Here is a 27,795-nt window from a genome sequence, read left to right on the forward strand (position 1 = left end):
TAGGAAAAAAAAAAAAAAGATGTAGTCACATACGTTTGGTGATCCTGGAGTTAAACAAATGAAACTAAATTCTTTACTTGAGAGCATTATCACTTATGATGCTGTAAGAAATGACCCACCACATTTCTGAGGTTTGATAATTTTGTCTGAAATAGACAGCAGACAGACTAATAAGAGAAAAAGCATACCAATTTATTAACATGCAAATTTATGGGAGCCACACAAAGCATAAAACTCAAAGAAGAGCAAGATGATTAAAGCTTAAATACCCTCTTCGTAGGGCAGAGGAAGTGAGGGGATATAGGCTATTTTAGAAGAAGAGTAAGTGATTTTTAGGGGAGATCAAGGTTCCAAAGAACAGACAATATCCTGGGACAACTGGGCTCTGGGTATGGTGTCAACTCTAGTCTTCCCTCTTGAAATGTGCATCAGTTTCCTCAAGCAGATGAAATATGTGGGGAAGGGATTCACAGCAATTGAATTGAACTGAAGATTCCGGAGGAGGCTTTAGGTAGAGAGCTTCAGAGAAAACCCTTCCCTGCATTTGCTGCTCCCCAGGTACCTCAGTTTGAAGTCCCAAACAGCATATTTTAGGGTATCCATTTTCTGAGCCCTAACAATGTTTTCTTTCTCCTATTAGTAACATAAAATCCAAACATAAATTGCTTGAATAAGGATATTTTACTTTTCTCCCAATACAAGAAGTCTGGCAGCAGGGAAATTCTAGTTAATCCAGTGGCTCAGAGACATGATTAACGACCCAGATTCTGTCTATCTTCTTGCCCTGCCATAGATGGCACAGCACATAGGCCTTGTCCTCAGGATGGCTATCCTTATGGCAGAAGATGACTGTGGCAAAATAAACATCACATCCTGATGATAGCCAAAGGCAAAAAATGGGCTATTGCTTGTCTTTTTCTTTCAGATGTTGTATTTTTCAGTGCTGGAATTTCTACTGAGGTATTTTTACAGTTTTTTCTCATCTGCTGAGATTTCCCATCTTTTCATTCATTGTGAGCATATTCTCATTTATGTTCTTGAAAATGGTTATAATAGCTGCTTTAAAATTCTTGTCTGTTAGTTTTTACGTCTGGGTTATCTCAGGTTGTTCTCCATTGATCCTTTTTCTCTTTTGTATGGGTCACATTTTTCTGTTTCTTCTAATGTCAAGTATCTTTAAACTGTCTCCTGAATGTTGTGAATATACAGTGTAGGGACTCTACATTCCTTTTGTTCTTCTGAAAAGTATTAGTGTTTGTGTTTATTTGTTTTAGCTAGCAGTTAACTTGGCTGAACTCTCAAACTGCAAATGCTGTCTTCTCTCTGCTGAATAGGAGCTGAAATGTTTATTTTATTTTTGTAGAGATGAGGTTTTGCTATGTTGCCCAGGCTGGTCTAGAACTCCTGGGCTCAAGCAATCCTCCTGCCTCAACCTCCCAAAGTGCCTGGATTACAGGTGTGAGCCACTGCACCTGGCTGGGAACTGAAATCTTAATTTAGATCGTTTAGCCTTAGCTGTGCAGCTTGGAGTCTGTCCCACACATGTGGGGTTCAGAGATGTGAGCAGAGCCTATACACAGAATTTGAGGCTACTCATTTATGGCTCCGTCTCCTTTCCAGGATTTCCTTCCTCATTTTCCAGCTGTGTAGTCACCAGAACTCTGTCCTCTGGTTTTTTGTGCCAGTACAAGTGTGAGCTTTATATCCTAGTTTTAACCACCCCACACGTCCCTGACTAGGGGCTTCCCTCAGCAAAAACCTACAAAACTTTTTCTTAATTCATTACTATTCCCTTCATCCAAGTATTGACTCCCCTCCAATATCCATGTCTTTTGATCACTCTCCAGGGCTTTCATAGTTGCTTTTTATAATTTTGACATGTGGGAGGTTTGTGGTCCCATGGGAGATACTCAGCCACTACTGAATGCAAAATTTTTGTTAGTGTCTTTTTAAAGAGCAAAGACATCTTTCTCAGAATTCCTCCACAGATTTATTCTCTCTCTTATTGACCAGAATTGTTTTCATCTGCTCTTTCTTAAACTCCTTTGTTCAAGACTGCAGTGAGCTATGACACACCACTGCACGCCAGTCTAAGTGACAGAGTATGACCCTGTCCCTAAAAAATACAAATAAAGATAAAAAATAGAAAATGCCATTGATGGTGAGATACATCTCAATATCAGAAACCTTACAATGTAGGGGGAAAATATGTGCCTTAGAATTGAGAAATATATTGAAAAAGTATATTTATTTTACTTTGCTATGTGTCAGAAAGTGTTTTAAATTATTTAATTTTTGAATCAGAAACACATTCACATGGTTCGACAATCAGAAGTTGCAAAAGTATTGTCACGGACATGTTTCCCAACTGCCCATCTCTCGGGCCCCTTCCTTGAGGCCACCAATGTCTTCAGTCTCTGTGTCTCGGTCAGAGGTAGTTTATCCTTATTTCTGCAAGTGAAGTCTTATGTTCTTTGCCCCCTTTTTTACACAAATGGTAGCATATTATACACCCTCTTCTGAACCTTGTTTTTTCACTTAATATATCATACAGATGAATTCACATTAGGTCTGTTTCGATTATTTTAGTTTATTTTGTTTTTCTAAGATTACATCATAAGCATTTTCTCTATCTCCCATATGATTGTTTTCTGGGGCAGGGATGGGGGTGTGGGCTCTGTCGCCCAGCCTGGAGTGCAGCCTCGACCTCCTGGGCTCAAGAGATCCTCCTGCCTCAGCCTCCCAAGTAGCTGGGACCACAGGCACGTATCACCACAACAGGCTAATATTTTGTGTGTGTGTTTTGTAGAGATGAGGTTTCACCATATCTCCCAGGCTGGCCTTGAACTCCTGGGCTCAAGAAATCCTCCCTCCTCGGCTTCCCAAAGTGCTGGGAATACAGGCATGAGCCATCAAGCTTGGCCATGATCATTTTAATGAATTTTTTTTTTTTTTTTTTTTTGAGACGGAGTTTCGCTTTTGTTACCCCGGCTGGAGTGCAATGGCTCGATCTCGGCTCACCGCAACCTCCGCCTCCTGGGTTCAGGCAATTCTCCTGCCTCAGCCTCCTGAGTAGCTGGGATTACAGGCACGCGCCACCATGCCCAGCTAATTTTTTGTATTTTTAGTAGACACGGGGTTTCACCATATTGACCAGGATGGTCTCGATCTCTTGACCTCGTGATCCACCCTCCTCGGCCTCCCAAAGTGCTGGGATTACAGGCGTGAGCCACTGCGCCCGGCTTAATGATCATTTTTAATGATTGTTCAGTTTTGTGAGGTGACTAGACCACAATTTAATAACGGATCCCTGTTGTTGGACACTTCGGTTGTTTCCAGTGTTTTGCTATGACAGAGGGCACTGCGATGATCATCACTCATTCAACAGGTATTTTTCTGACCACCATGAATGGCAATCCTGTGTACCAAAGTGTCTTCCCCTAAGGGGCTTACAGTCAAACCGCAGGAACAGCCAGGGAAGTAAATAAGTTAGGGAAGTGTCCCCATCCCCCAAAGAGGGCCTGAGTACAGTCTGGGCTGCCACATGAGGAAAAGCGAGGAAGGTGCTGATGGTCTAACCCACGTGTTCAGGCCAGTGTAAATTAGTAAGTTGGGTTACAAGTTATTCACAGGCTTGTGAATTCGGTGAACATGTGTCCACCTCAGGCGTAGCTCCAATCTTCATGCACTGACCATAGCCCTGTCCTAGGGCCGCAGCTGCACTGAACTTACAAAAGTGAGAAATAAAGAATAAAATCAGTTAACGCTTTGTAAGCACTTGCCATGTGCCAGGACGAACTCCTAGGGCAAATCTAATTATTTTCCCCGTTTTCTAGATGAGAAAACGAAGGCACAGAGGTATTAAATAACCTGTCAAAGGTGCAACTAACATACCTGTGTTTTGAACTAAGACAGCTGGGCTCCCTAAGTGGCCACACTGTACCGCCCTGAGAAAGGCAGCTGGACTTATCCCTGTGACTTATCCCTGGCGGCACATCTTGTCTTTGCTCCATGGATGCTGACCTGATCCCTTTCTCTTCCTTTAACAAGGGTAAACTCAGGGGGCCTTTATTTCTCATTTATTGGATGAGCATTTTCCCAGGATGAGCACGGCTTTTTTTTCCCCTAGGGAGAATCGCCTGCCAGAACCTTTGAGATTGGGATTGTTGTCCACCACTGGGGAGCGGGTGCAGAGGTTCTTCCAACCCTGCAGCCAGGCAGGGCAAGGGGACTGAGAGCCTAGGGGTGACCCAGACCTCACACGGTTGGTCCTGGGGCCACAGAAGCCCAGGCTGATCCTCTGGCTCAGACCCGTCCCCCTTCAATCCGCTTTCCCCTGTCCCCCACCTCGTCTCACCCCACCTCTGTTCCACAGACAACCCTCCCATCCCCCACTGCTTCCTCTCTGCCCGCGGTCCCCAGACAACAGCAAGCCTGAATCTCATCAGCCAGACCGGGCTACGCAGCACATGTTATGAAACCTCCTCCCCCATTTCTAATAATTCAATTTCTTCATAGCTATTGGAACAAAAGGCCCTCTTCACCTCAGAATATTCCAAATGCCAAAACGAATAGCAGCGCACAGAAAACGTGACCATCCACAGCAATTCTTCTTTGTTTACTGTAATAGAAGCAACAATGAAAAGAACACAAGAGGCTGGCAGTGAAAAATGGGTTTCCCTCCACCCACAAGCCCCAGTCCCCTCCTCATAAGTAACCATCCTCAGCAGTTTTATTTCTGAAATGTTACATGCATACACATAGAGAAGCTCTTCCCCACCTTTTAGACATAAATGGTCGAATACTATACTGCTTGACTCCTTGTTTTTTTATTGTTCTTTTTCCTTCCTACCAATATGTCTCGGAGAACTTTCCCCATGAGCACATCCAGATCCACAATTATTCTTTTCAATAGCTGCAGAGAATCGCATTATGTGGCTATACCATCATTCATTTAACTAGCTTGCCATTGATACACTTTTAGGTTATTTCTGGATCTTTGCTATTACAATTGATGTTGTATTTAACAATCCTGTGCATATATTTTTGGAAGTCTCCTATGAGTATTTCTGTAGGATAAATTCCTGCAAGTATTGATTTTTAAATAGATGGTGCCAAACTGCCCACCCAACTGCAGCTTTTCAAAGGAGACTGAATGAATAGCTTAGGCTTGATGGTCAAATCATTAAAAATAACCAAATTTTATTTTATATGGGAGAGCATTCTGATGCCTTTAAAACAAACCATAAACACAAAAGTATAAACTGTAAAAGAAAAGAATGATACATTTTATTACATTAAAATTTAAAACTTTTGTATCATCGAAGACACAAATGTTAAATAAAATGTTAAATAAAAAACCACACAGCGGGCGAAGATATTTGCAATGCATTCAACGGAGCCCATATTAGTACCAAAGTCTACATGCTATTAACAAAAAGACAAACACCCCCTGCCCTTTATTCCCAAATGGAAAAAGCCATTCAGAAAAGGAAACTGGAACAACCAATGAACATACGAAATGATGCCTAGCTTCACCAAGAAGTAAGGAAAATATAAACAACAGTGAGATGGTATTTCACACCTCTCAGACAGGCAACATATTTTCAGTCTGGTAATAACAAGAGAAGTGACGTGATTAGATCTCTTACAAACACTCAGTGGGAGTGGAAAATGGCACACCCACTCCAGAAAGCAAATGAGCAACCCCTCGGAGAGTCGCAGAGGTGTCCACTGTATTTACCGTGCTTTCTTATTTTGTGAATTCTTGATGCTCTGGCATTTGTGGCCTCGCTGATGGGGGTGAGGCTGTCCCTCCCAGGGCTACCTCATTCTTAGAGATAGCAGAGGGCTGGGGTGGGTGGGGCAGCGACGCCTTTCATAGGTAAAGTAGCCTTTCCAGAACTCATGCTATGATCCACCTCCTCTCTCTGGCTCTTCCACTCCCAGAGGCAAAATCACCCAGGGCCAGGCACCAGTCAACTACAGACCGCCCCTATGGCCCAGCCCTGCCACCGGGATTTGAACCAGCCAGTCCTAAGCTGTTTATCTGCCCAGCCTTGCCTTTCCCACGGAAAACACCATAAAGCCTCTGAGCTGTGCCCTCTCTGCATCCCTTCTGCCCCGTGACCGAAACTGAGGCTTCCCCCATACGGTCCTGCGTGGCGAGGAAATGTACCTGAAATAGAAATCGCTTCAATGGCACTAGCCTCTCCATGTGGTAACTCAGTCACCTCCATTGACTGAATTCCTGTGGGTACCATTGATAAACCCACATTGTGACCTGAGAAGTTCTCATGCAGGGCAAGGAAGGATGTACACAAGAGTGTTCACTGCGGCACTGCTGGTTACAGCCAGACACTGCAAACAGCCCAAATGTCCATCAGGAGGAGAATGTTACATATACTGTCCCATGGTCTCAGAATGGGCCACCAGAAAGCAGGAAAATGGAAAAGACTAGAGCCAGGGATCATAACACCGATTAAAAACAGCAGTTTGCAAAATAAATGCAATGTATTTGTTTATGTACAAAAATTTAAAAGATTTATAAAACAATAGTATATATTGTTTACATATTCACGTACTAAAAGTATAAAAACATGGAAGGGAAAAAGTCCCTTCAATTTGGAACACTGTTCTCATAGGAGGGAAAGTGAAGGGTGACATTGATTAGGAAACATTTTGAGGAGATTTCACCTTTACTTGTGATGTCTCATTGCTTTAAAACTACAGAAATAACTGAGCCAAATGTAGTAAAATGTTTGTTTGTTTTTGAGACAGAGTTTCGTTCTTGTTGCCCAGGCTGCAGTGCAATGGCATGATCTCAGCTCACTGCAACCTCCGCCTCCCAGGCTCATGCGATTCTTCTGCTTCAGCTTCCCAAGTAGCTGGGATTACAGGCATGCGCCACCACACCTGGCTAATGTTGTATTTTTTAGTAGAGATGGGGTTTCTCCATGTTGGTCAGGCTGGTCTCGAACTCCCGACCTCAGGTGATCTGCCCACCTCGGCCTCCCAAAGTGCTGGGATTATAGGCATGAGCCACTGCACCCGGCAAAATGTAGTAAAATGTTAAGATTTCTTCAATCTCGCTGGTGGGTACATGAATGTTTGCTGTACCAGTTTGGGTAATTTATGTTAGAGCTCTTTCATTATGAGAAAAAAGATACTATTTAGGCTGTATGAATAATCTCAAGGTTCTACAAATAACAAGTCAGGAAACCAGCAAGCTTCTCAACTGTGTCCATCTCAGCACCTCAAACCTTCTCCTCTCTCCTTACATTGTATCTTTTGAAATTCCTGACTTTTTGGAAACATTTAAACACTTCTACCCCCACGGTGGATATGTCTGTAGGTTTGGTCAAGGATTCAAAAATTAAGTCACACACCTGAAAAAGCCGTGCTTCATTGGAGGACTGTTTAATTAGTTATCAGGGCCGGGCACGCTGGCTCACACCTGTAATCAGGCACTTTGGGAGGCTGAGGTGGGCAGATCACCTGAGGTCAGGAGTTCGTGACTAACCTGGTTAACACGGTGAAACCCCATCTCTACTAAAAATACAAAAATTTGTCGGGTGTGGTGGTGCATACCTGTGATCCAGAGGCTGAGGCCAGAGAATCTCTTGAACCCGGGAGGCAGAGGTTGCAGTGAGCTGAGATTGTGCCATTGGGCTCCAGCCTGGGTGACAAAAGCAAAACTCCATGTCAAAAAAAAAAAAAGGATAGAAAGAAAGAAAAGAAAAAAAAATTATCAGAACTCCACTCTATTTTCAGAAGGGGTAGAGAAGGGAAAAAAAATTTTTTTTTACTTTTTTTTTTTTTTTTTTTTGACAGAGCCTCACTTTTTTGCCCAGGCTGGAGTGCAGTGACACAATCTCAGCTCACTGCAACCTTCACTTCCCGGGTTCAAGCAATTCTCCTGTTTCAGCCTCCCGAGTAGCTGGGATTACAGGCATGTGCCACCACCACACCTGGCTGATTTCTGTATTTTTAGTAGAGACGGGTTTCACCATGTTGTCCAGGCTGGTCTTGAACTCCTGACCTCAGGTGACCCACCGAGCTCTGCCTCCCAAAGTGCTGGGATTACAGACATGAGCCACTGCGCCTGGCTACTTCTTGGTTTCTAACAAAAATAAGTTGATTGGCCGGGCGCGGTGGCTCAAGCCTGTAATCCCAGCACTTTGGGAGGCCGAGGAGGGTGGATCACGAGGTCAAGAGATCGAGACCATCCTGGTCAATATGGTGAAACCCCGTCTCTACTAAAAATACAAAAAATTAGCTGGGCATGGTGGTGCGTGCCTGTAATCCCAGCGACTCAGGAGGCTGAGGCAGGAGAATTGCCTGAACCCAGGAGGCGGAGGTTGCGGTGAGCCGAGATCGCGCCATTGCACTCCAGCCTGGGTAACATGAGTGAAACTCCATCTCAAAAAAAAAAAAAAAAAAAAAAAGTTGATTAAAAAATTTCTTTAAAAAATACAAATTTTCAAATTAAGTTTTTCAGAATTTTCATGAGTCAGTTATTTTAACTGCAATAACAAAATATCTATACCTTAAAGTATTTCTTTTGTTTTTACTAAAAGCAAAGGGCATATTTCATTCGTTCTTCTCAAATTAAGGGCTATATTTTTCTAGAAGTATTTAAAAGCCCTTGCATTGGCCGTGAGGTTTTCAACAGCAAATATCAAGTGAACAGTGACTAAAAACAAAGACGTTGAGTTACCTGACATCACAGGATGCACACACACACAAACGGTGGCGGGGGTTGTTGCAGTCACACAAGGATCTCAGCACGGACACAGGCTTTTTCTTATACGGTTTTTGGTGCCTTAACCAGCCTTCAAATTTGCCCTCAGTAATATCCACCCTCTAGTATTCACGCCTTTCCTGCATTTTACCAGGGCTGGTCTCTGCGACCAATAGAATATAGATGGGACTATATCAGAGATTAGGTTATAAAAGACTGCAGCTTCTGTCTTGGGCTCACACGCTCTCCTTCCCTCGTTCTTACTCTCACTCTCTTCATCTCTCGCTGAAGAAAGTCATCTGCAAGCTGTGAGCCGCACAGTGGAGAGGCCCACATCATGAGGCACGCAAGCGTTTGTCAACATTGACCACGAACTGATACCCACGGGCAACCAGGAGGGTAGCTTGGAAGTGGGTTCTTTAGCTCCAGTGAGCCTTGAGATGACTGCGTCCCTGGCTGTCAGCCTGAATGCAAGCTTGAGAGATGCAGAGCCAGAACCACCTGCTAAGCCGTTTGCAGTTTCCTGACCCTCAAAAATGGTGTGAGATAGTATGTTCTTATTGTTTCAAAGTGCCCTGTTGTGGGGGCGGGGGAACTACAGGAAGGACAGCGGGAGGGCGGGTGAGGGAGGGATAACGTGGGGAGAAATGTCAGGTGTAGGTGATGGGGGGATGGTGGCAGCAAACCACCTTGCCATGAATGTACCTATGCAGCAATCTTCCATGATCTGCTCATGTACCCCAGAATCTAAAGTATAATAATTAAAAAAAAAAAAGTGCCATGTTTCAGGGTAAATTGTCATGAAGCACTGGATAACTCATACACTTAGTGTGTCTGCCACCTTTCCCCTGACGGATGGAAAACAACTGTCATAGGTCCACACACCCTGTGCTCCCAGGACAGTGTCTCTGGCAGGAAGAAAAGGAGATGGAGCTACAAGGGGCTTCCCATGTGTCTTTTTCCTTTTATCAAGGAGGAAAATCTAAGAAGCCACCCAGCAGAGTCCCTGTTACTTCTCATTATCCAGGGGAATGGGGCCTGATGAACCCATGATTCACCCTTAGCTGAAACCAAGGACCAGGCTTTTCAGCTGCTTTACCTGGAGGTGGGCAAGGAGTAAGTGGGCTGGAGATGGCTGCTGGTGCCAGCAACGGTCTCTGCCAGCCTCTCACAGGCTGCATTTGTCTGATTGTTCTCACCTCCGTTTGTCTGATTGTTTGTACTTCGTATTTACTGTAAGCTGGAAGTGAGGCCTCAATTAGATTCCAGTGACATTGTTTTGGCACAAATATTCATGGGTGATGTTGTGACCTTCCTACTCTACTGAATCAAGAAACCACTGAGTTCTTCACTAAATCAACATTTTCGGGATGTAAGCAGAGGGTGATACCCCACGAGGCAAAGCCAATCTGGAATCAATGGGCATCTTTTTCCCCGGTATCCATCCTAGGCAGCTTCATATGTCTACAACTTACAGGGAGTCCAGGTTCCTATAGAAATTCATTTTGGGTTGTTTTGTTGGAAGTGTGTGTGATAAGCAATCTGTTTCTCGGGCATGACTTCCTCAGGGACTGATGAGTCACACAAGCAGTGTTAATGTAGTTAAAAAACACCTGCAAAGATCATGAGATGACTAAAAATCAAGTGCTGGAAATCGAGTCTTCCTCGATGTCATTTACTTGATGTTCTTAGGGCATGCGTAGAAGGTCAAGAACGAGGGTGAATGAGAGGAAGCTTCTCAAGAGCTTAGCAGCCAGCAGAGGACAGGTTGAGGCCTGTTGCTCACCAGCCCTTGCCAGCTGTGGAGCCCAGCCTTGTCCACCAGGCCCAGCCACTGGGGGCCAGGTTAGCAGCTCCTCCACGGCTTTCCTGGGCACAGTCACGGATTTCTGGCTGGCGTGTTTGCATGGAAGAGGTTGTGCGGCACTGCAGTCTCCATGTCCACAGGGAACAGAAACATATGTGCGTTCATGCAAGTCAGCCAGGTCCGAGGAGGTGGGGACAACAGAGGCCATGTCAGGATGCGCTATCTCTGAAGGGGTGGTGGGTCCCCAGCACCCCCAGGTGCCTGCAGCCCTTGTACAGCAGGTGGCCTTACTTTCTGTTTCACTGGGATGACCTGGAAAAAGAAACCTGTCCATAGCTGTCCTCCCTTCAGCATGACCCCATGCCCTCCTGCACCTGCTTGTCCTTCTCTGCTGCCTCAGTGGCAGGGGTCTCTGTCCTTTCTTCTGGTGCCATCCCTGCCAACACCCTCCGTGGATAGCGCCAATGTCTTGCTGTCTTCTCAGATGCATTGTAAAGTAAAATCATCCTCCACCCAGCTTCCCCAGGTCTGCCCCAGTTTCCCCAGCTGTGCTGAAGACAGCCCCACTCCTCCCTACCCCGAGGCTAAAAGCGAGGCCTCCGCCATGACTCACCCTGCCCATCCAACCAGTCCCTGCCCCTGAGAATCTTCTGCAGCAATAACTTCATTCACTTGTCTTCCTGCAGCTGCTTCCCTGGCCTGGCCATCACCAGCCTCCAGCCTCAGTCACATCTTTCTTCCAAGGCTCTGCTGCCTGAGACCCCTCCAAGCTCCTCTACATGTCACATGTGGATCAAGCCTTCCCCTTTGGACCCTGCCTCTCTATTCTACCTTAACTCTGGGGTCCATCTGTTCCAGAAGCCTTGGCTCTTACTACCCTCTGGTAACCACAGGCCTGCCCTGTGCCAGGCACCCTGCAGCTATTACCTCTAGCCTTACAGCTACTGGGCAGCACAGGAATGACAGTGTTGTTCCTTTCACAGATGAGGAAAACTGAGGTCCAGAGCCATCATGCAAAGGCCACACTGCTTGTAAACAGCAGAGCTGGGATCCAACGTCATGACTTGGAAGGCCTCTCATCCAAAGCCCTTTGTCCTGTGAAACTGGCTCCAGGACCCCCCTCCCCTTCTGTGTAAGGGGCTCCTGCTACGCCTGGTCCCAGTGCCCTGCCTGCTCCTCCCCGCTGCCTCCGGCCCCGTAGCCCACAGCTCGGCGGCTCCGCGGCACAGTTCCTCAGATGCTCCAGCCCACACTGCTCAGCCCCACCTCCTAACTTTCCTGGCAGGAATCTCAGCCCTGCACCGTTTAGTACTTAATTATAGATTGCCTTATATGGTTCTCTGCTTATTTCACATTTGCCTGTCTCATTCCCAAGAAGCCTGCAAATATATGAATTGAAGATGGAGCCTCTGTGTACTCCTGTCCCCAGGGCCCCAACATGGCACAGCGCTGGGCACGCAAGTACTCACTGGAGCTGAACTGACCTCCCAGGAAGGGGACAGGGTCTCTGCTGTCCAAAAGCTGACTAGACTCCACCCTGACACACCCACCCCCACCCCAGCAGAATGCCTCAGATCTCTGCACACACACGCACACATGCATAGCTGCACACAGGGACACACACACACACACATACATACACACAAACTTTATCTGTTGAACATCTAATCTAAAGGTCTCTTTTCAACCTGAGGCAATTATATGCCTGGAATTACCTACCCAAGACAGAAAACTCCCTCTTTTTTTTTTGAGACGGAGTCTTGCCCTGTCACCCAGGTTGGATTGCAGTGGCAAGATCTTGGCTCACTGCAACCTCCACATCCCGGATTCAAGTGATTCTTCTGCCTCAGCCTCCTGAGTAACTGGGATTACAGGCGTGTGCTATCACGCCCGGCTAATTTTTATATTTTTAGTAGAGATGGGGTTTCACCATCTTGGCCAGGCTGGTCTTGAACTCTTGACCTCATGATCCACCTACCTTGGCCTCCCAAAGTGCTGGGATTACAGGCGTGAGCCACCGAGCCCGGCCTAGAAAACTCCCTCCTAATTGAAGACTGGCCTTGCCCTCCCCATGGAGTTCTTATGTAGATGAGTGAGTCCACCAGAATGATGTGAGCTCCCCAGGGGCGGGGACACCAATGATATCTCATCCTGACAGAGAGGCTGGAGCTGGATTGGCACTTGGTGGAGGCCTTGGTGTCTTGATTCTGATTCTGCTTCTGTTGCTGTGTGGTCTCTGAGGGGAGCGGGGAGAGGCAATCTTGTCTTCTTTGTGATATCTCCATGAGGGGACATTTTTCGGGTGTGAGGACCACTCCTTCTCCTCATTAGGACCACATTATGTGGCTCCTCAGGGGGTGGAACCGCGGCCCCTGGAGCTAACCCTGGTCCACCTCCCTCACCAAAACGTTTCTCTGCCCTGACCCCGACGTCCCCACAGGTGACCTCCCCAGCTGCTCATCCTTGGAGTTAAACATTGCTATCTCAAACTTCTCATTTCTGAGCGGGAAGTAAAACATACAACACGAAGCCTCACACACTTACAATGATCTAGATTTCAGGCTGACTTCTTCCTGAACACTTAGAAGATAGCATGAGGGCTTGGGGCTTGGTGAGAAGGCACTGACCAAGGTCACGGGGTCAGTGAAGGGCCCAGGAGGAGACAGTGAGAGGTGCAGAGGCAGTGGTGGGTGGAGCCCCCAAAGTCAAACGTTTTCTCCGACAGTTTTACCCAGGGCCGATGCTAACATGTAAATAAACAAGTGAATAAACGAAGGGGCACTCCTGTAAGAAGAACAAATAAAAATGCTTGTGTAACACATCACACATACCACACCGCCTGAAGGAGCCCAGAAAGGGCATCTCTTTTGGGGGACCTGTCCAAAAAAGACAGCGCGGGCATCTTCCTTCTGGAGGGAGGCAGGCTTGGAAGCCCTTCACGGCCGCAGCAGCATGTCGGGGAGGGAGGTGCCCGATAACCATCACAGAGGTTTTGCAACTGAATGTTGCAGCTGAGGGCTGGGCAGAGCCCGCCTCCTTGGGCATGGCCCTGTGTGGGGAGCAGTGAACACGGCTCTGTGTACCACGGATGGGCAGAGGGCTGAGGAGCCCGTGCCCGAGATGAATGTAGCCAAGAAATGAGGCCGGTGAGGGGCTCACAGGATCAGGACCCTGCTCACACACCAGGGAGGCCTTCTGCATCTTGTCCTGGGGCCCCTTTCCAACTTTTGGGGCTGCCTCCTGGCAGAGCTTAGCAGGCTGAGGCAGCTGCCCGAGCAGCCTGTGGTTGCTCCAGCAGACCGGATAGGGACAGCCACATTCCAGGCTCCGGGCTGGCAGGGAAGCTGGGCAGGGAGTTCCTGCAGGGAGCGGCAGCCCAGGCTCGGGCAGGCAAGTGCTGAAGGGTGGTTCCTCCTTCCACGGAAAGCCAGAGGCCAAAGAGATGGAAGAACAGGTGTTCAAGGGGGACCCGGACACCCCCCACTCCATCTCCTTCTCCGGCAGTGGATTCCTCTCCTTCTACCAGGCCGGGGCCGTGGACGCCCTGCGGGACCTGGCCCCCCGGATGCTGGAAACAGCCCACCGCTTCGCAGGGACATCTGCAGGTGCTGTGATCGCTGCCCTGGCCATCTGCGGGATAGAAATGGGTAAGGGTAAGGCCTGTGTTCTGGGTCCCCTGGAAAGTCTCTGGGGGGATTCCATGGAGGCAGAATGAGCCTGAAGGAGGCTGGGGATTTTTTAGGGAACAAAGCCAGGCCTGGGTGGCAGGAAAGGAAGGGAAGAGCTGAGTGGAGTATGACGGCAGCAGCTGGGACATCTGAAGGTTGGGGTCTGCCAGGCGCCAGTCTCTGACCTGCAGGGTGAGCGTGGACCCCTGTCCCTCTCCCTCAGTGCCCTTACCTCTGAGATGCTCTGTCTCCCGGCGCCTGGGAGAGTAAAGGGCAGTATCTCCCTCCAACATCAAATGTGGTGCTGCAAGAAGCTACCTGGCCATGCGGTCATACATCGGGGTTCAATGTTGCCCTGCCTGGCCTCTTTTAAAATGTGAATACGCTGGGGAGAGGTCACTCTTCAACTCTCCATCACGCTGAGGTGGACAGATGTGCCCACCATTTCCAGGTGGCTGGAAAGATGAACGCCCTGAGGTTGGAGGGGTAGACAGAAGGGAGCACAGAGTGGTGGAAGATTAGCAACGGGTGGGGAGAGAATAGAGAAGCTCTTCCTTCACCTTCTACCCTGCCAGGGGCCTCAGCAGGAAGGACTGCTGCACTGCTGACCCAGAGAGAGAGCACCATCCTGGCCGGGGAGCAGATACGCCTAGCAGCCCCTAGGAACAGGCCCAGCAGCCTAGTGTGCTGTCTTAGGGGGCATTCATTCATTACGGAGCTCCTGTGCTGGGCCAGGCTCTGTTCGATGCACTGAGGACAAAGTCCCTGTTCTTGTGGAGCAGAACTTCTAGAGAAAAAGATCATAAACCTTCAAACAAGGCTTGAAGTGTAAGGTCAGGAAGTGATACGACCTACGAATAAGATTACAGCAGGAAAGGGGCTGAGAATCAAATGGGGACTATTTTCGAAAGGTGGTGAGGGCAGCCTTTCTGAGGAGGTGACCTTCAAGCCTAGAGCCGGGTAGAGTGACAGAATACGTTATTGGGAGCTCCTGAGAAGGAGAATTCCTGGTGGAGGAGCAGCCATGACGCCTGTGGTGTGGAGCAAGGTGGTGGGAGGTGGACAGGGGCCAGGTCTTGCGGCCTTAGCAGCAAGCTCTGATCTCACCTGAGGAGCATGGGAGGCTGTGACAGCAGGTGGGGAGGGGGCAGAGAGCATGCGCTCCTCAGGTGGGATCCCAGCTCTGCTGTTTCATGATGCGGGTCCGAGGCAAGTTATTGAACGTTTCTCCATCTAGAAAAGGGAGATCTTAATAGCGCCTAATTCCCAGCATTGTTATAGCCGCGGTCTCCAGCCTTTTTGACACCAGGGGCTGGTTTTGTGGAAGACAGTTTTTCCACATACCAGGGTTGGTGGGGGGATGGTTTCGGAATGACTCAAGCACATTACATTCGTTGTGCACTTTATTTCTATGATCATTACATTTTAATATATAATGAAATAATTATACAACTCACCATAATGAATGTAGAATCAGTGGGAGACCTGAGCTTGTTTTCCTGCAAGTAGATGGTCCCATCTGCGGGTGATAGGAATTAGATCCTCATAAGGAGCGTGCAACCTAGATCCCACCCATGTGCAGTTCACAATAGGGTTCCGGCTCCTGTGAGAATCTAATGCTGCCACTGATCCCACAGGAGGCGGAGCTCAGGCGGTAATGTGAGCGGTGGGGAGCCGCTGCATACAGATGACATCTACAGATGCTTAAATACAGATGAAGCTTCACCTGCTGCTTACCTCCTGCTGTGTGGCCTGGTTCCTAACAGGCCACAGACGGGGGGCCATGGCCTGGGGTTTGGGAACCCCTGGTTATAGGATTGACTGAGTTAAAACGAATACGTGCTTAGAACAGTACCTGGCACATGGCCAGTGTTCAGAATATGGCAGCCATCTGATTAGGGTTCCTAAGATCTCTGACCGATGGGCAGAGTGTGTTGGAAGGAGCAAGGTAGAAACTAGATGAGGGAAGAGATTGGAGTCAGTATGTGCTTTGAAAGTAGAGCCAATGCAACTTGCTGAAGGGCCAGCTGGACTGTGTGAGGAAGAGGCTGCAGACAGGAGCCTCCTCCCAGCCCAAGCCGGGTGCCTTCCTGTCTGGGGACCCCTATGCTGGGTGGAAAGTCTTTGTTTTAAAGAATAATAGTAATGCCCATTCACTGAGTACCTCTAATGTATAAGATAATTTTTTCTTTTTAATATCTCACAAGTAATAAACATGTTTTTCTCACTGGACAGAATTCAAACAATGCAAAAGTGTCCAAAGTAAAAGCACAAAGAGTAGAGTGAGGCCAGTCGTGGTGGCTTATGTCTGCAATCCCAGCACTTTGGGAGGCTGAGACAGGTAGATCAGGAGTTCAAGACCAGCCTGGCCAAATGGTGAAAACCCTTCTCTACCAAAAAAAAAAAAAAAAATTAGTTAGGCGTGGTGGTGCACACTTACAGTCCCAGCTACTTGGGAGGCTGAGGCGAGAGATTGCTTGAACCCCAGAGACAGAGGTTGCAGAGAGATAGCGCCACTACACGCCAGCCTGGGTGACAAAGCCAGACTCTGAAAGGAGTAGAAAGAAAGCCTCCATTCGCCTGGTGGCCCCTAATCCCACCCTGCCTCCTGTAGCCAGTGCTAAGGGCTTGGCATGGATCTTTCCAGATCTTTCTAATGCACAGTCTTCTGTGAATGTAGTCGTTAATGGCTCCTCCTCTGTGGATTCCAGGCCTTTGGAAAGGGGCTGGGGTGACACTCCCGACTCTGTCCTGGAGTCACAGAATTCCTGCCCTGATAACACCTGGCACAGGGATTCTCTCTCCCTTTCCAGGCACTTTCGCTGCTCATCTGCTCCATGACCCTCACTCTTCTGTCTTTATGTCATCTTAAAATACAGCATCTGGAACAGTGGCTCATGACTGTGATCCCAGCACTTTGAGGGGCCAAGGCAGGAAGATTGTGTGGGTCCAGTTCAAGACAACAAGACAAGTCTGGGCAATATAGGGAGGCTCCAACTGAAAGAAAGAAAGAAAGAGAGAGAGAGAGAGAGAGAGAAAGAAAGAGAGAAAAAAGAGAGAAAGAGAGAAAGAAAGAAAGAAGGAAGGAAAGAAAGAAAAGAAAAGAAAAAAGAAAGAGAGAGAAAGAAAGAAAGAAAGGAAAGAAAGAAAGAGAAGAGAGAAAGAGAGAGAGAAAGAAGGAAGGAAGGAAGAAAAAGGAAGGAAGGAAGGAAGGGAGGGAGGGAGGGACTTTTCAGAACTGATTTAACTCATCCTCATTCAGTTTGATGAATACTACTGCAAACCGCCTTGGCCAGGCTGTGATGGTCATGGACAGCAGTGGTGGGAACTCAAACCTGTGCAAAGGACATCAAGCAGTGGGGTATAATCAAGGACTAGGCTGTGGGCTGCTCATAATTATGGCAGAAGTCCAGGGAGGGGTGAGGTATACGTGGAACTCTCTCTGTCCACTCAGCAGCATGTTTATGAGACTTGTCAATGTCACTCCAGTCTAGTTCATTCATTCATTTTAACAGTCGTACAAGTTACTTTTAACTAGCACTTCCTTTATATCAGGGACTCTTCTACCTCTGGCATATTAACTCATTCAGTCCTCACAACAGCCCTTCTAGGTGAAAACTATTATCTCCATTTTACAGAGAAGGAAACTGAGTCACAGAAAATTTAAATAACTTGCCTGCAGTCATACAGATATCACTTGGTAAAACTAGAATTTGAATCCAGTCTGGCCACAGTCTATATTCTTATCCTTTAAATTGCCCTGCTTAGCAATACAGTGTTAAGGGGTGCGGAGGCTGGGTCGGGGAGTCTCTCTGAGCAGGTGGAATTTACGCACAGACCTGAAGGTGGTAAGGGAATGAGCCCAAGACTATCTTGGGGAGAGCATCCTATGCAGAAGCAGAAGTCCCATCGTCAGTTAGAAGCTGAAAAGGAACCAGAGCTGGGCCTCTGGTTTTTCTTCAAGTCTCTGTATTCCTATACCACAGTACAGTTAGCCATTTTATTGATGGACATGACCAATTTCTTTGTTGTTACAAACTTCCTTGTTTGTGTTGCCCCTGCTCACGTGGAATGTATATCATTCTAGGGTATGTGTGTCATTAACTTTGTTTAATGCCTTTGATAAATTACAAAGCAGTTGTACCAATTTAATCACAAGCAGCAGATATGAGTTCTGATTTCCCCACAATGTCACACTCGAAAATCTTATGCCGATTGAATGGATGTGAAATTCTACCTCATCTATTGTATGTAATCTACCTATCCTGATTCTAGAGATGCTTAGTATCCCTGTGTACTTACTGACCACTAGACGTCTCCTCTTCTGTACCTTGCCTGCTCACCACCTTTCCCTATTTTTTTCTACCAAGTTATCTTTTTTCTTTAATGTGTAGATGTTCTTTATACATTCCGTACACTTACCATTCGCCAGCCATACACAATGCACCTATTTTTCCCCACTCTATTTCTTGTCTTTTATTTTGCTTTGATGTCTCTTGTTATTCACAAGATTTTAATTTTAGTGCAGTCAAACCTTTTCCTCTTACAATTTGGGGTGTTTTTTTTGTTTTTTGTTTTTTGAGACTGCGTCTCATTCTGTCACCCACGTTAGAGTGCAGTGGCACAATCATTGCTCATTGCAGCCTCAAACTCCCAGGCTCAAGCGATCCTCCTGCATCAGCCTCCTGAGTAGCTGGGACCAGAGGTTATGCCACCATGCCCAGCTAATTATTTATTTATTTATTTATTTATTTATTTTTAAGACGGGGTTTCATCATGTTGGTCAGGCTGGTCTTGAACTCCTGACCTCAGGTGATCCGCCAGCCTTGGCCTCCAAAGTGCTTGGATTACAGGTGTGAGCCACCACACCCGGCCGGCCAGCTAATTAAAAAAATTTTTTTTGTAGAGTCAGGGTCTCGCTATGTTGCCCAGGTTGGTCTTGAACTCCTGAGTTCAAGTAATCCTCCCTCCTCAGCCTCCCAAAGTGCAAGGGTTACAAGCGTAAACCAAACTGCGCATGGCCATTTTCTTATAATTTGTGTTTTAAAATATCTTTATTACAATGATTTCTTCTACGTTGTCTTTCAAAAGTTTTAAAGTTTTCATATTTAGGTTAATTCTTCAGGAATTTACTTTGTTGATGGCTGAGGTAGAGATCTAAGTTTTAAATTGTTTTGCCATGTGATAGCCTGTTAGAGGCTACCTCCACATTTACTTGAAATGCTGCTTCTGGAATATTCAAATCTCTCTTCTATTCTGTTGGTGAATTTGTCTATTTCTGTTTTAATCATTACAGTCTTATAGTAAGGGGTTCATTACGTATGACAAGCAATCTCCTCCTCCTCTTCCTCCTCTTTTCTTCTTCGAATATTGCCTCCATTATGCTTGGCCCTTTCCCCATCCCATGTGAAAAGCTCTGCTGGGATTTCAGCTGAAATTGCATCTTCCCATTTATAAATAGAGTTGATCTTTCTCTTCTGGTCTTTTTTTGTCAGTAAAGATTTTGTGTGTTTTATTAGCTTTATTTCTCCCTTGTAGTTTTATTGCTATGGGAAATGGGACTTTTTTTCCCATGGCATTTTCTTTTTTTCTTTCTTTCTTTTTTTTTTTTTTTGTGAGACAGACTCTTGCTCTGTTGCCCAGGCTGGCACGCAGTGGTGTGATCTCAGCTCACTACAACCTCTGCCTCCTGGTTTCAAGCAATTCTCCTGCCTCAGTCTCCCGCGTAGCTGGGCTCACAGGCACCCACCACCACACCCACCTGATTTTTGTATTTTTAGCAGAGACAGGGTTTCACCATGTCGGTCAGGCTGGTTTCCAACTCCCCACCTTAAGCAATCCACCCACCTCGGTCTTCCAAAGTGCCGGGATTACAGGCGTGAGCCACCGCACCTGGCTAGCATTTTCTGAGGCCCTCCTCAAGGCCATGGCCCTACTTTTGCAGCCAGCTTGGGGCTTTTCTGTCCTGAGAGTCTGTGTTTTGTTCCTGTGAAAGCTGAGGCAGCAGAGGATGCATCTCCTGGCATGTACACCCAGTTCTGTGACCGGGCCAGTTCAGGGCACATTAAAATGTTTGTAAAAGCATTTAACACACTGCTTGCTTTCCACCAGAGATGTGGTAACCTTCATTAATCCATTCATTCACCTAGGAGGGGTGGTCTCCATGATTGCCACTGGGGGATCCAGAATTTCCAGTCTTGTCGGAAGTGGGGTTGGAAATGTGCCTCGAAGCTGCATTTGCATGATTTTGAAAAATAAAATGTTTTTTTTAATCAAAGAATACTGATTTGGCAGACTTAAAACCCTATTCCCACTCAAGCTACTTCTTGGTACCTTTCTCTCCATAAAACACTGCATGGTAAGACTGTCTGTTCCCTCCTTCCTTCCTTCCTTCCTTCCTTCCTTCCTTCCTTCCTTCCTTCCTTCCTTCCTTCCTTCCTTCCAGTGTTAGTTGAGCATATACTAGGTCCTGCAGAGGATGTGAAGATATAACACAAAATGAAAGTCTTGCCTTGCTACAAGGTGCTTACAGTCTACTCAAATTTAAATGCAGCTACCAAATATTTATAACGAAAGAAAGCTCCAATTGAATGTTAGAGAATTATAAGGCAGAGGAGTGCAGAGGGATGGAGAAAACACTTCCAAACATGGAAGGCCTCATGGAAGTGGCATTTGAGCTAGTCAGTTCTTGACATAGACGTTGGACAGGTAGAGACAGGTTGGGCAGGAACCAATGCTTCCAGCAAGGACATGGCATGACAACACGGCAAAGCCATGCAGTGAGGAAACGTGATGCCTCCAGAGCATGGTAAACAGTGCAAGTCAATGACACTGGGAGTTGAAGGATGTTGCCTTTCATGTGGTCTGAGTGCCCCCTGCCATGTCTGCACTCCAGCTGGTCGGAAAGGGAAGAGGGAAGGGCACAGCTCATCCCTTTAGAGCAAGACTTGGAGGTGACACATATCCTGTCAGCTACATCCCATGGATTGGAATTTAGTCACATGGTCACACCTGACTGCAAGAGAGCCTAGGAAATATAGACTTTATTTTGGGAGGCCATGTGGCCAGCTAAAAACTGAGGGTTCAATTACTAAGAAAGAAGGAGAGAATGGATACTGCGGACAAACAGCAGTCTCTGTCACAATAACACAATCAATGACATGAGGACACTGGAGAAATTCTGCCCCTGCCTGAGACCAGGACCATGGCTTCATAATCACAAAGTTGGCCAGGTTCAGTGGCTCATGCTTATGAACCCAGAATTTTGGGAGGCTGAGACAGGAGAATTGCTTAAAGCCAAAAGTTCGAGGCCAGCCTGGGCAACAAAGTGAGACCCCCTTCCTACAAAAGATAAAATAATTAGCCAGGTGTGGTGGCTTATGCCTATAGTCCCAGCTACTCAGGAGGCTGAGGTGGGAGGATCACTTGAGCCCAGGAATTTGAGGCTGCAATGAACTGTGATTGTGCCATTGTGCTCTATCCTGGGCGACAGCATGAAACCATGTCTGAAAACAAACAAACAAATAATCACAAGGTCCAGTCCAGTTTGTTGTCTGGGAAAGGGCTCAGCTCCGATCCACCAGCAGCTGCCCTCCTGGCAGTGAGAGCATGAGTGCCTCAGTCCTGCAGCGGGGGGCCTGGGCAGTGCACCATGGCACCTGCTGTGTCTCTTGCCTAGAATGACCCTCTGCTCTCCTTTCAGATAGAAAACCTCCTCCCCAGCTACCATCCCATTTTACCACACTCCATCTCTTCTTTCCATGCTGTCTGGTTTGCCTGTAAAATCTCCACCCATTCTAGCACTTGATCTTGTACAGTCTTGACTGTTTCAGATGTGGTGTCTCATTCCATCAACTACGTTGGTTGAGCCAATCTGAGATCTTATGGGTCCTATGGCTCCCACAAACTGCTCAGAAAACAAGAGCTCCTTGATAAACTCCTGGTGTTTGCTGGCTATTGGCCAGTGTGACACTGAATGTGTCTTTGCAATTTGTATTTTGGAGCTTCCCTGGCTCTTGGATAATTTTCTGTAGTTGTGGATATGAGATATAATGTTTGAATGTGACAGTGTCAAGGTCAGTAAGTCCAACTCCCTCATTTTACAGATAATTGTATTTAGACCCTGGGGGAGAAAGTGACTAGCTGGAAGCGGACCTCACTTAGGTCGATGGTTTCCAAACTGTTCCAGGGATCCTCAGGGTTCTGCAGATGGGGAGGGAAAGCAGGGGACGGACACACCTGAAGCCCCGGCTGCACTGATACAGCCCTGCTGTTGTCCATCTTACACATGTGGGATCTTTCTAAAAATTTATTTAAAGGAAATCTTTCAGTAATTTTTTTTAAAATTTTGAGAATCACTGTTTGAGCCCCGTTCCTTCAAGGTGCAGACAAGGGGGTTGAAGATCAGATTTTGGCTGAATTGTGGTGATAAAATAGATTATGCATCCGCTCATTCATTCTAGGTCCTGGGGATCCAGCAGTGAACAAAGCAGTGTATGTCCGCCCTCACGAAGCTGGCATTCTCTTGGTGAAATTAAACCATAGAAAATTGAGCATATACAAAAAGGCCAGCATGCGTATTCAAAGGAGAAGATAAAGCGGGGGAAGGATGAGAGAATGACGAAAAGAGCACAGTTTTGGGTGGGCTGGCCAGGGAAGGCCCCCATGAGCTGGATGAAGCTAGGGAGAGAGCCGCATGCACTGAGGGAAGAGCGTTCCAGGCTGAGGGGTCTGCAGATTTAGTTGCCCCTCCCCCCCACCCGGTGCAAACATACTTGTGTTCTCAGACAGAGAGGTGGCTGGTCCTTCCAGACAGGAAACAGGATTCAAAGGGACCTTGCAAAACACACCCAAGGTCCAGAGAAGCCATGTGTTTTGCCCCTTGCCCCACAAATGTGTGCACAGCAGGACCCAGCACAACTCCTCCCGTGTAGACAGAGCACTGGAGAATGTTTTGATTGGCCTTCCACACCCAGGCCAGGGCTACCTTAGGCAGCTCCTGCCCTCCCAGTAACTGAAATTCTCCTGGGCTGCTGGAGCTGAGGCTGGCTGAAGTCACTGTCATTGATAGGTGGCTCAAGGTGTATTCTGGTTCCCTGGGGCTGGCACTGGGGAGTCAAGCCTTCCTCTGTGAGAACCTCGCTTTAGTAACTACTTTTCTTGGTCACTCATGCATCTATCTTTGTCACTCAGTTGAGGACTGAGACATGGCCAGGATTGGTGGAGAACACAGTTCCCAGGGAGGAGGAGGGCTGGGGTTGGACTTCCAACTCTGCCCCTGAGTGCTGTGGGTTCTTGGCTGGCCAGGGACCCGTCTCACCCCTGGTTTTGCCATCTGTAACTTGGGTAATTGGAAACACATCCCTTGGACATTATGGTGAAAGACAAAAGAAGTCATGGGTGCATTCCTGGCCCAGTGCTTGGCAAATATTAGTCACAAAATAAGTCTTTGAAGAATGAATTTTGAATGAATGAATGAATATATTAAAAGGAAAGTATCTTGAAATAGAAAAGCATAGATAAAGCAGCACTTTCCAAACTCAAGAATGTCCCTGAGAATGAATTAAACCTTATTAAAACAAAATGACTGGAATCCAGCCTGATCTGATCCATGTTTTTCACGGTAATTGTGAGCTCATCAGCACAAGGACTTGGTTTTTCTGCAGGAATTCTGTGTGGCCCCGGCAGTGGAAGGGCCTATCTCAGCTAGTCTGCATTGGCCCTGGCTAAAACCCTAGGATTATCACCGACTTGGGAGCACTTCTCATGTTAATTACTCTGTAGGTTGTATCAATTCAAGCTCTAAACCATATGTAATACAATTTGGGTCTTCCATTTTTATGGGAGACTGTGTTTTTTCACCCAGATCCCTGGGCAGACACAATCCACTGGCACCTTGTAATGGTGCAGCAGCCTTTGGAGGGTCCTGGCTTTACGCAGAGGTCTCAGTTCACTCAGCCCAAGAATGTAGTCCCCGTCCCTGCCAGTTTCTGGTCTGGTAACAGTCTCCGCAGTGACCACATCATCAGCTTTCCTTCTCAGGCGACTGGCTTTCAGTTCCCTCTGTTTCTTCCTTTCTCTCTTGTGAGTTTAACCATGTCATAGAACTTTGTTTTGTATTTTATTTAATATCGGACTTTGTGTCGTTGTTGTTTGAGACACGGTCTCTCTCTGTCACCCAGGCTGGAGTGCAGAGGCACCATCATAGCTCACTGTAACCTCGGATTCCTGGGCTCCAGCGATCCTCCTGCCTCAGCCTTCTGAGTAGTTGGGACTACAAGCACGTGCCACCATGCCTGGCTAATTTTTTCATGTTTTTGTAGAGACTGGGTCTCACTATGTGACCCACACTGGTCTCGAACTCCTGGCCTTAGTCAATCGGCTTGCCTTCGCCTCCCACAGTGCTGGAATTATAGGCATGAGCTGGAATTACCTGGCACCTGATCTGTTGTTTCTGAAGCTGGAGACGTTCCTCCTTCACTCAGCCAGCCATACTACTGGAGCTGGAAGTCTCTCCAATGTTCCTTAAAACATGAATGAGAACCTCCATTTTTTCCTGTTGCAGGTGTGTGGGTGAGTGTGAGTAAGTGTGTACATGTAGGTGTTGCATACACGTACAATCCAGATGTAACTTGAATTTCAGTCCTGGTTGCTGGGTACACTTTCAGAATCAAAATGTCTTCATCAAAAATTACTCCCAAAACTAGTTATCTGAGATGGCAGTGTTTTCCGTAAAAAGGTATTCTGCTCAACTTCACAACCTCGTGCCATTCGACTAACGGCTATTTACCAAGCACTTCGCACGTGTCAGGTCCCGAGCTAAGTGCTTCATATGCACCATTTACTGTAATGCCCTCACAACCCTATGAAGCAGATACTATATTTATACTCACTTTACAAACAAGGAAACAGGGATTTCGAGAGATTAGATAATTTTCCCAGGTTTAGACAACAAGCCAAGACTGGGATTTCCCTCAAAGTCTACATCCTCATTATTTCAGAAATTGCTTTGCAAGCAGCATGACAGCTTTCTTGTTAATCTCCAGGGGCCAAGCAATTATCTATACATTGGTTAAGAAAGTGAGATCCGGCCGGGCTCGGTGGCTCACGCCTGTAATCCCAGCACTTTGGAAGGCCGAGGCAGGTGGATCACCTGAGGTCAGGAGTTTGAGACTAGTCTGGCCAACATGGTGAAACCCTGTCTCTACTAAAAATACAAAAAATTAGCCTGGCAGGGTGGCAGGCACTTGTAATTCCAGCTATTCAGTGGGGCTGAGGCAAGAAAATCACTGGAACCTGGGAGGTGGGGAGGTTGCATTGAGCTTAGATCGTGCCATGGCACCCCAACCTGGGCAATAAAAGTGAAACTCTGTCTCCAAAAAAAAAAAAGAAAGAAAGAAAGTGAAACTCTGTCTACAAAAAAAAAAAAAGTAAGTAAGTGAGATCAAACGGCGTGACAAATACAAAAATTATACCATATTGTAGAAATGGTGTCATTGCGTTGTTGCTGTATCTCCCACTACCATGTTGGAATTAGTATCTTCCATCTCACTCAAAGGAATATGCTTTACATGTTTAAACCTCTCCACCCAAATGGATAAAGATTTATTTTCCCCAGACAATCCCTTGGACTTTTAAGTAGAAGAACATTGAATGGAAGATCTGGTAAAGCTCTGAATGTGCTCATTACGCAACAGAAACATTTATTTGGAAAGCAATTCACGGAGGTGATATACGTTAATCCGTTCCCCTGGTATCGGCAGGCGTTAACTGAGCCCCTGTGAGTGCCAGGCAATGTCTCTCTAACAGCCTTGCTTGATCTGTGTTTTAAAAAAATTTAATAATAAACTTTTTATTTTGGAAGAATGTCAGATTCCCAGAAAAGTTGTTAAAATAGTACAGATAGTTCTGCATATCCTGCATCCAGTCTCCCCTAATTTAACATCTTACATAACCATGGTCCATTTGCCAACACTAAGACATCAATATTGGTGCATTCCTATTAACGATACTGCAGACTTAGAATCTCACCAGTTTTTCTACTAATGTCTCTTTCTGTTCCAGAATCCAATCCAGGATTCCACACTGCATTTGCTGGATCCATTTTTAAAACAACTCACTTAGACAGTATTAAAATAGCATTGTTTTCTTTGCTTCACTTTGGGCTCAAATGCAGGAAAGACACTCAAGCTCTTTTTCCAATTCTAGGGAGAAGGCAGGCAAACAAATGGTAAATAAACCTTCAGACTTTTTTGGTTCTTCTGAGTTAGGAGTTCACCCATGAATCCTGTGGGTAATCCAACTCTGTCCTCATGAAATCACCACGTAAGGAAGAATTTCCTCAGCTGGGCATGGTGGCACACCTGTGGCCCCAGCTACTCAGGAGGCTGAGGTGGGAGGATCACTTGAGCCCAGGAGTTCAAGTCCAGCCTGGGCAATGTAGTGAGACCCTGTCTCTGAAAAAATTAAGAAAAACAAAACAAACAAACAAAAAAAAACAGAAAAAGAATCTCCTCCTATGCCCTCACTCAGAGTTTAGTATGCATCCCTGTGGGAGCACAGGTTAGAAGCAGGCTTGATAAAGCACACTGCCTGTGGTTTACCCCACCAGACCTGAAGACCAGCTGAGTCTTAAGGCTAGGGGGTGACTTAGTTCACAGCTGTGACGTCCTCCTAGTGTCCCCTTGGTAGTTAGTGCAGAGAGAGCCTGTAGGGTAGGATAGGCCACAGCCTAGATGGGGTGAAGTATTAATTTCTGCCTTGGAGCAGGACCCCAAAAGGACTTCGGTTCCACCAAAGAAAAGGGACAGAAAAGAGCAGGGGCAAAGCCCTGAATACGTGATCATTTCTAGGGAACTTTCTGGATGCATTTCTTCTCTGCCTGTTTCACCTCAGGGTGATCAGTAAGAACCTGCAGTGGGATGTGGGAGGTTGTGCCTGGTTTCTGGGGGGAAAAGCTCATAGTGGGGTGAGGGCTGAGGCCCCAGGCCCTCTACCTGGGGCAGTCAAAGAGGCCTGTGGACACCTTGCTAGGAGCACAGGTGATGAACCAGTGGAAGACACTTCTGTTTCCATGACAACTGGCTATAATACAGTCTGAACTTTTAAATCTTTAGTAAACTCTTAGGGTTAGAAGAAGGTCTATGTGGAGAATTGTTATTATCCATTAAAAACATTGCTTGGTTTGGTTTGAACTGTTAAATAGGTCAGAGTTGTTTTGCTGTTAGCAAAAGCCTATAATGCATTCAGGACAGAGCAGGAAAACATGAGTCTTCACATACATTCTAGTTCTATTTCTGCAAACAAAAACTGTGTGACCTGGGTCCTAGGGTATGTCCTTCCTTTATCCATCCATTCATCCAACCATCCATCCGGCTGATATTTATTGAGCCTCACCTTTTTCCTGGGCAGGATTTCTTACCTGTAAAATGTGAGAATTCATTGGGACTCATATTTCTGACCTAGGATCCCAGAATCTTAGGAATTTCAGGGCAGTGTTTTGGGGGCTACCTTCCTAAGGTGGGTAGGGAGATGGGACAGGGTCTCAGAACAGCTTCAACCCAGAACAGCCATGTTTT

General features: G+C 46.6%; 1 protein-coding gene across 2 annotated transcripts in view; it reads left to right on the top strand.

Annotated features, from left to right (window-relative positions):
- The first annotated feature begins 13,576 nt into the window (after positions 1 to 13,576).
- PNPLA1 (patatin like phospholipase domain containing 1) overlaps positions 13,577 to 27,795 on the top strand; it is a 43,345-nt gene continuing 29,126 nt past the window's right edge. For both annotated transcript variants that reach the window (XM_032253560.1, XM_032253561.1), the window contains exon 1: positions 13,577 to 14,197. In XM_032253560.1, the coding sequence (XP_032109451.1) occupies positions 13,993 to 14,197 (205 nt within the window). In that variant the 5' untranslated portion in view covers positions 13,577 to 13,992. The remainder of the gene's footprint in view (positions 14,198 to 27,795) is intronic.

This window comes from Sapajus apella, unplaced genomic scaffold, assembly GCF_009761245.1.
Source record: "Sapajus apella isolate SASKATOON/1434 unplaced genomic scaffold, GSC_monkey_1.0 scaffold83, whole genome shotgun sequence".
NCBI lineage: Eukaryota > Metazoa > Chordata > Mammalia > Primates > Cebidae > Sapajus > Sapajus apella.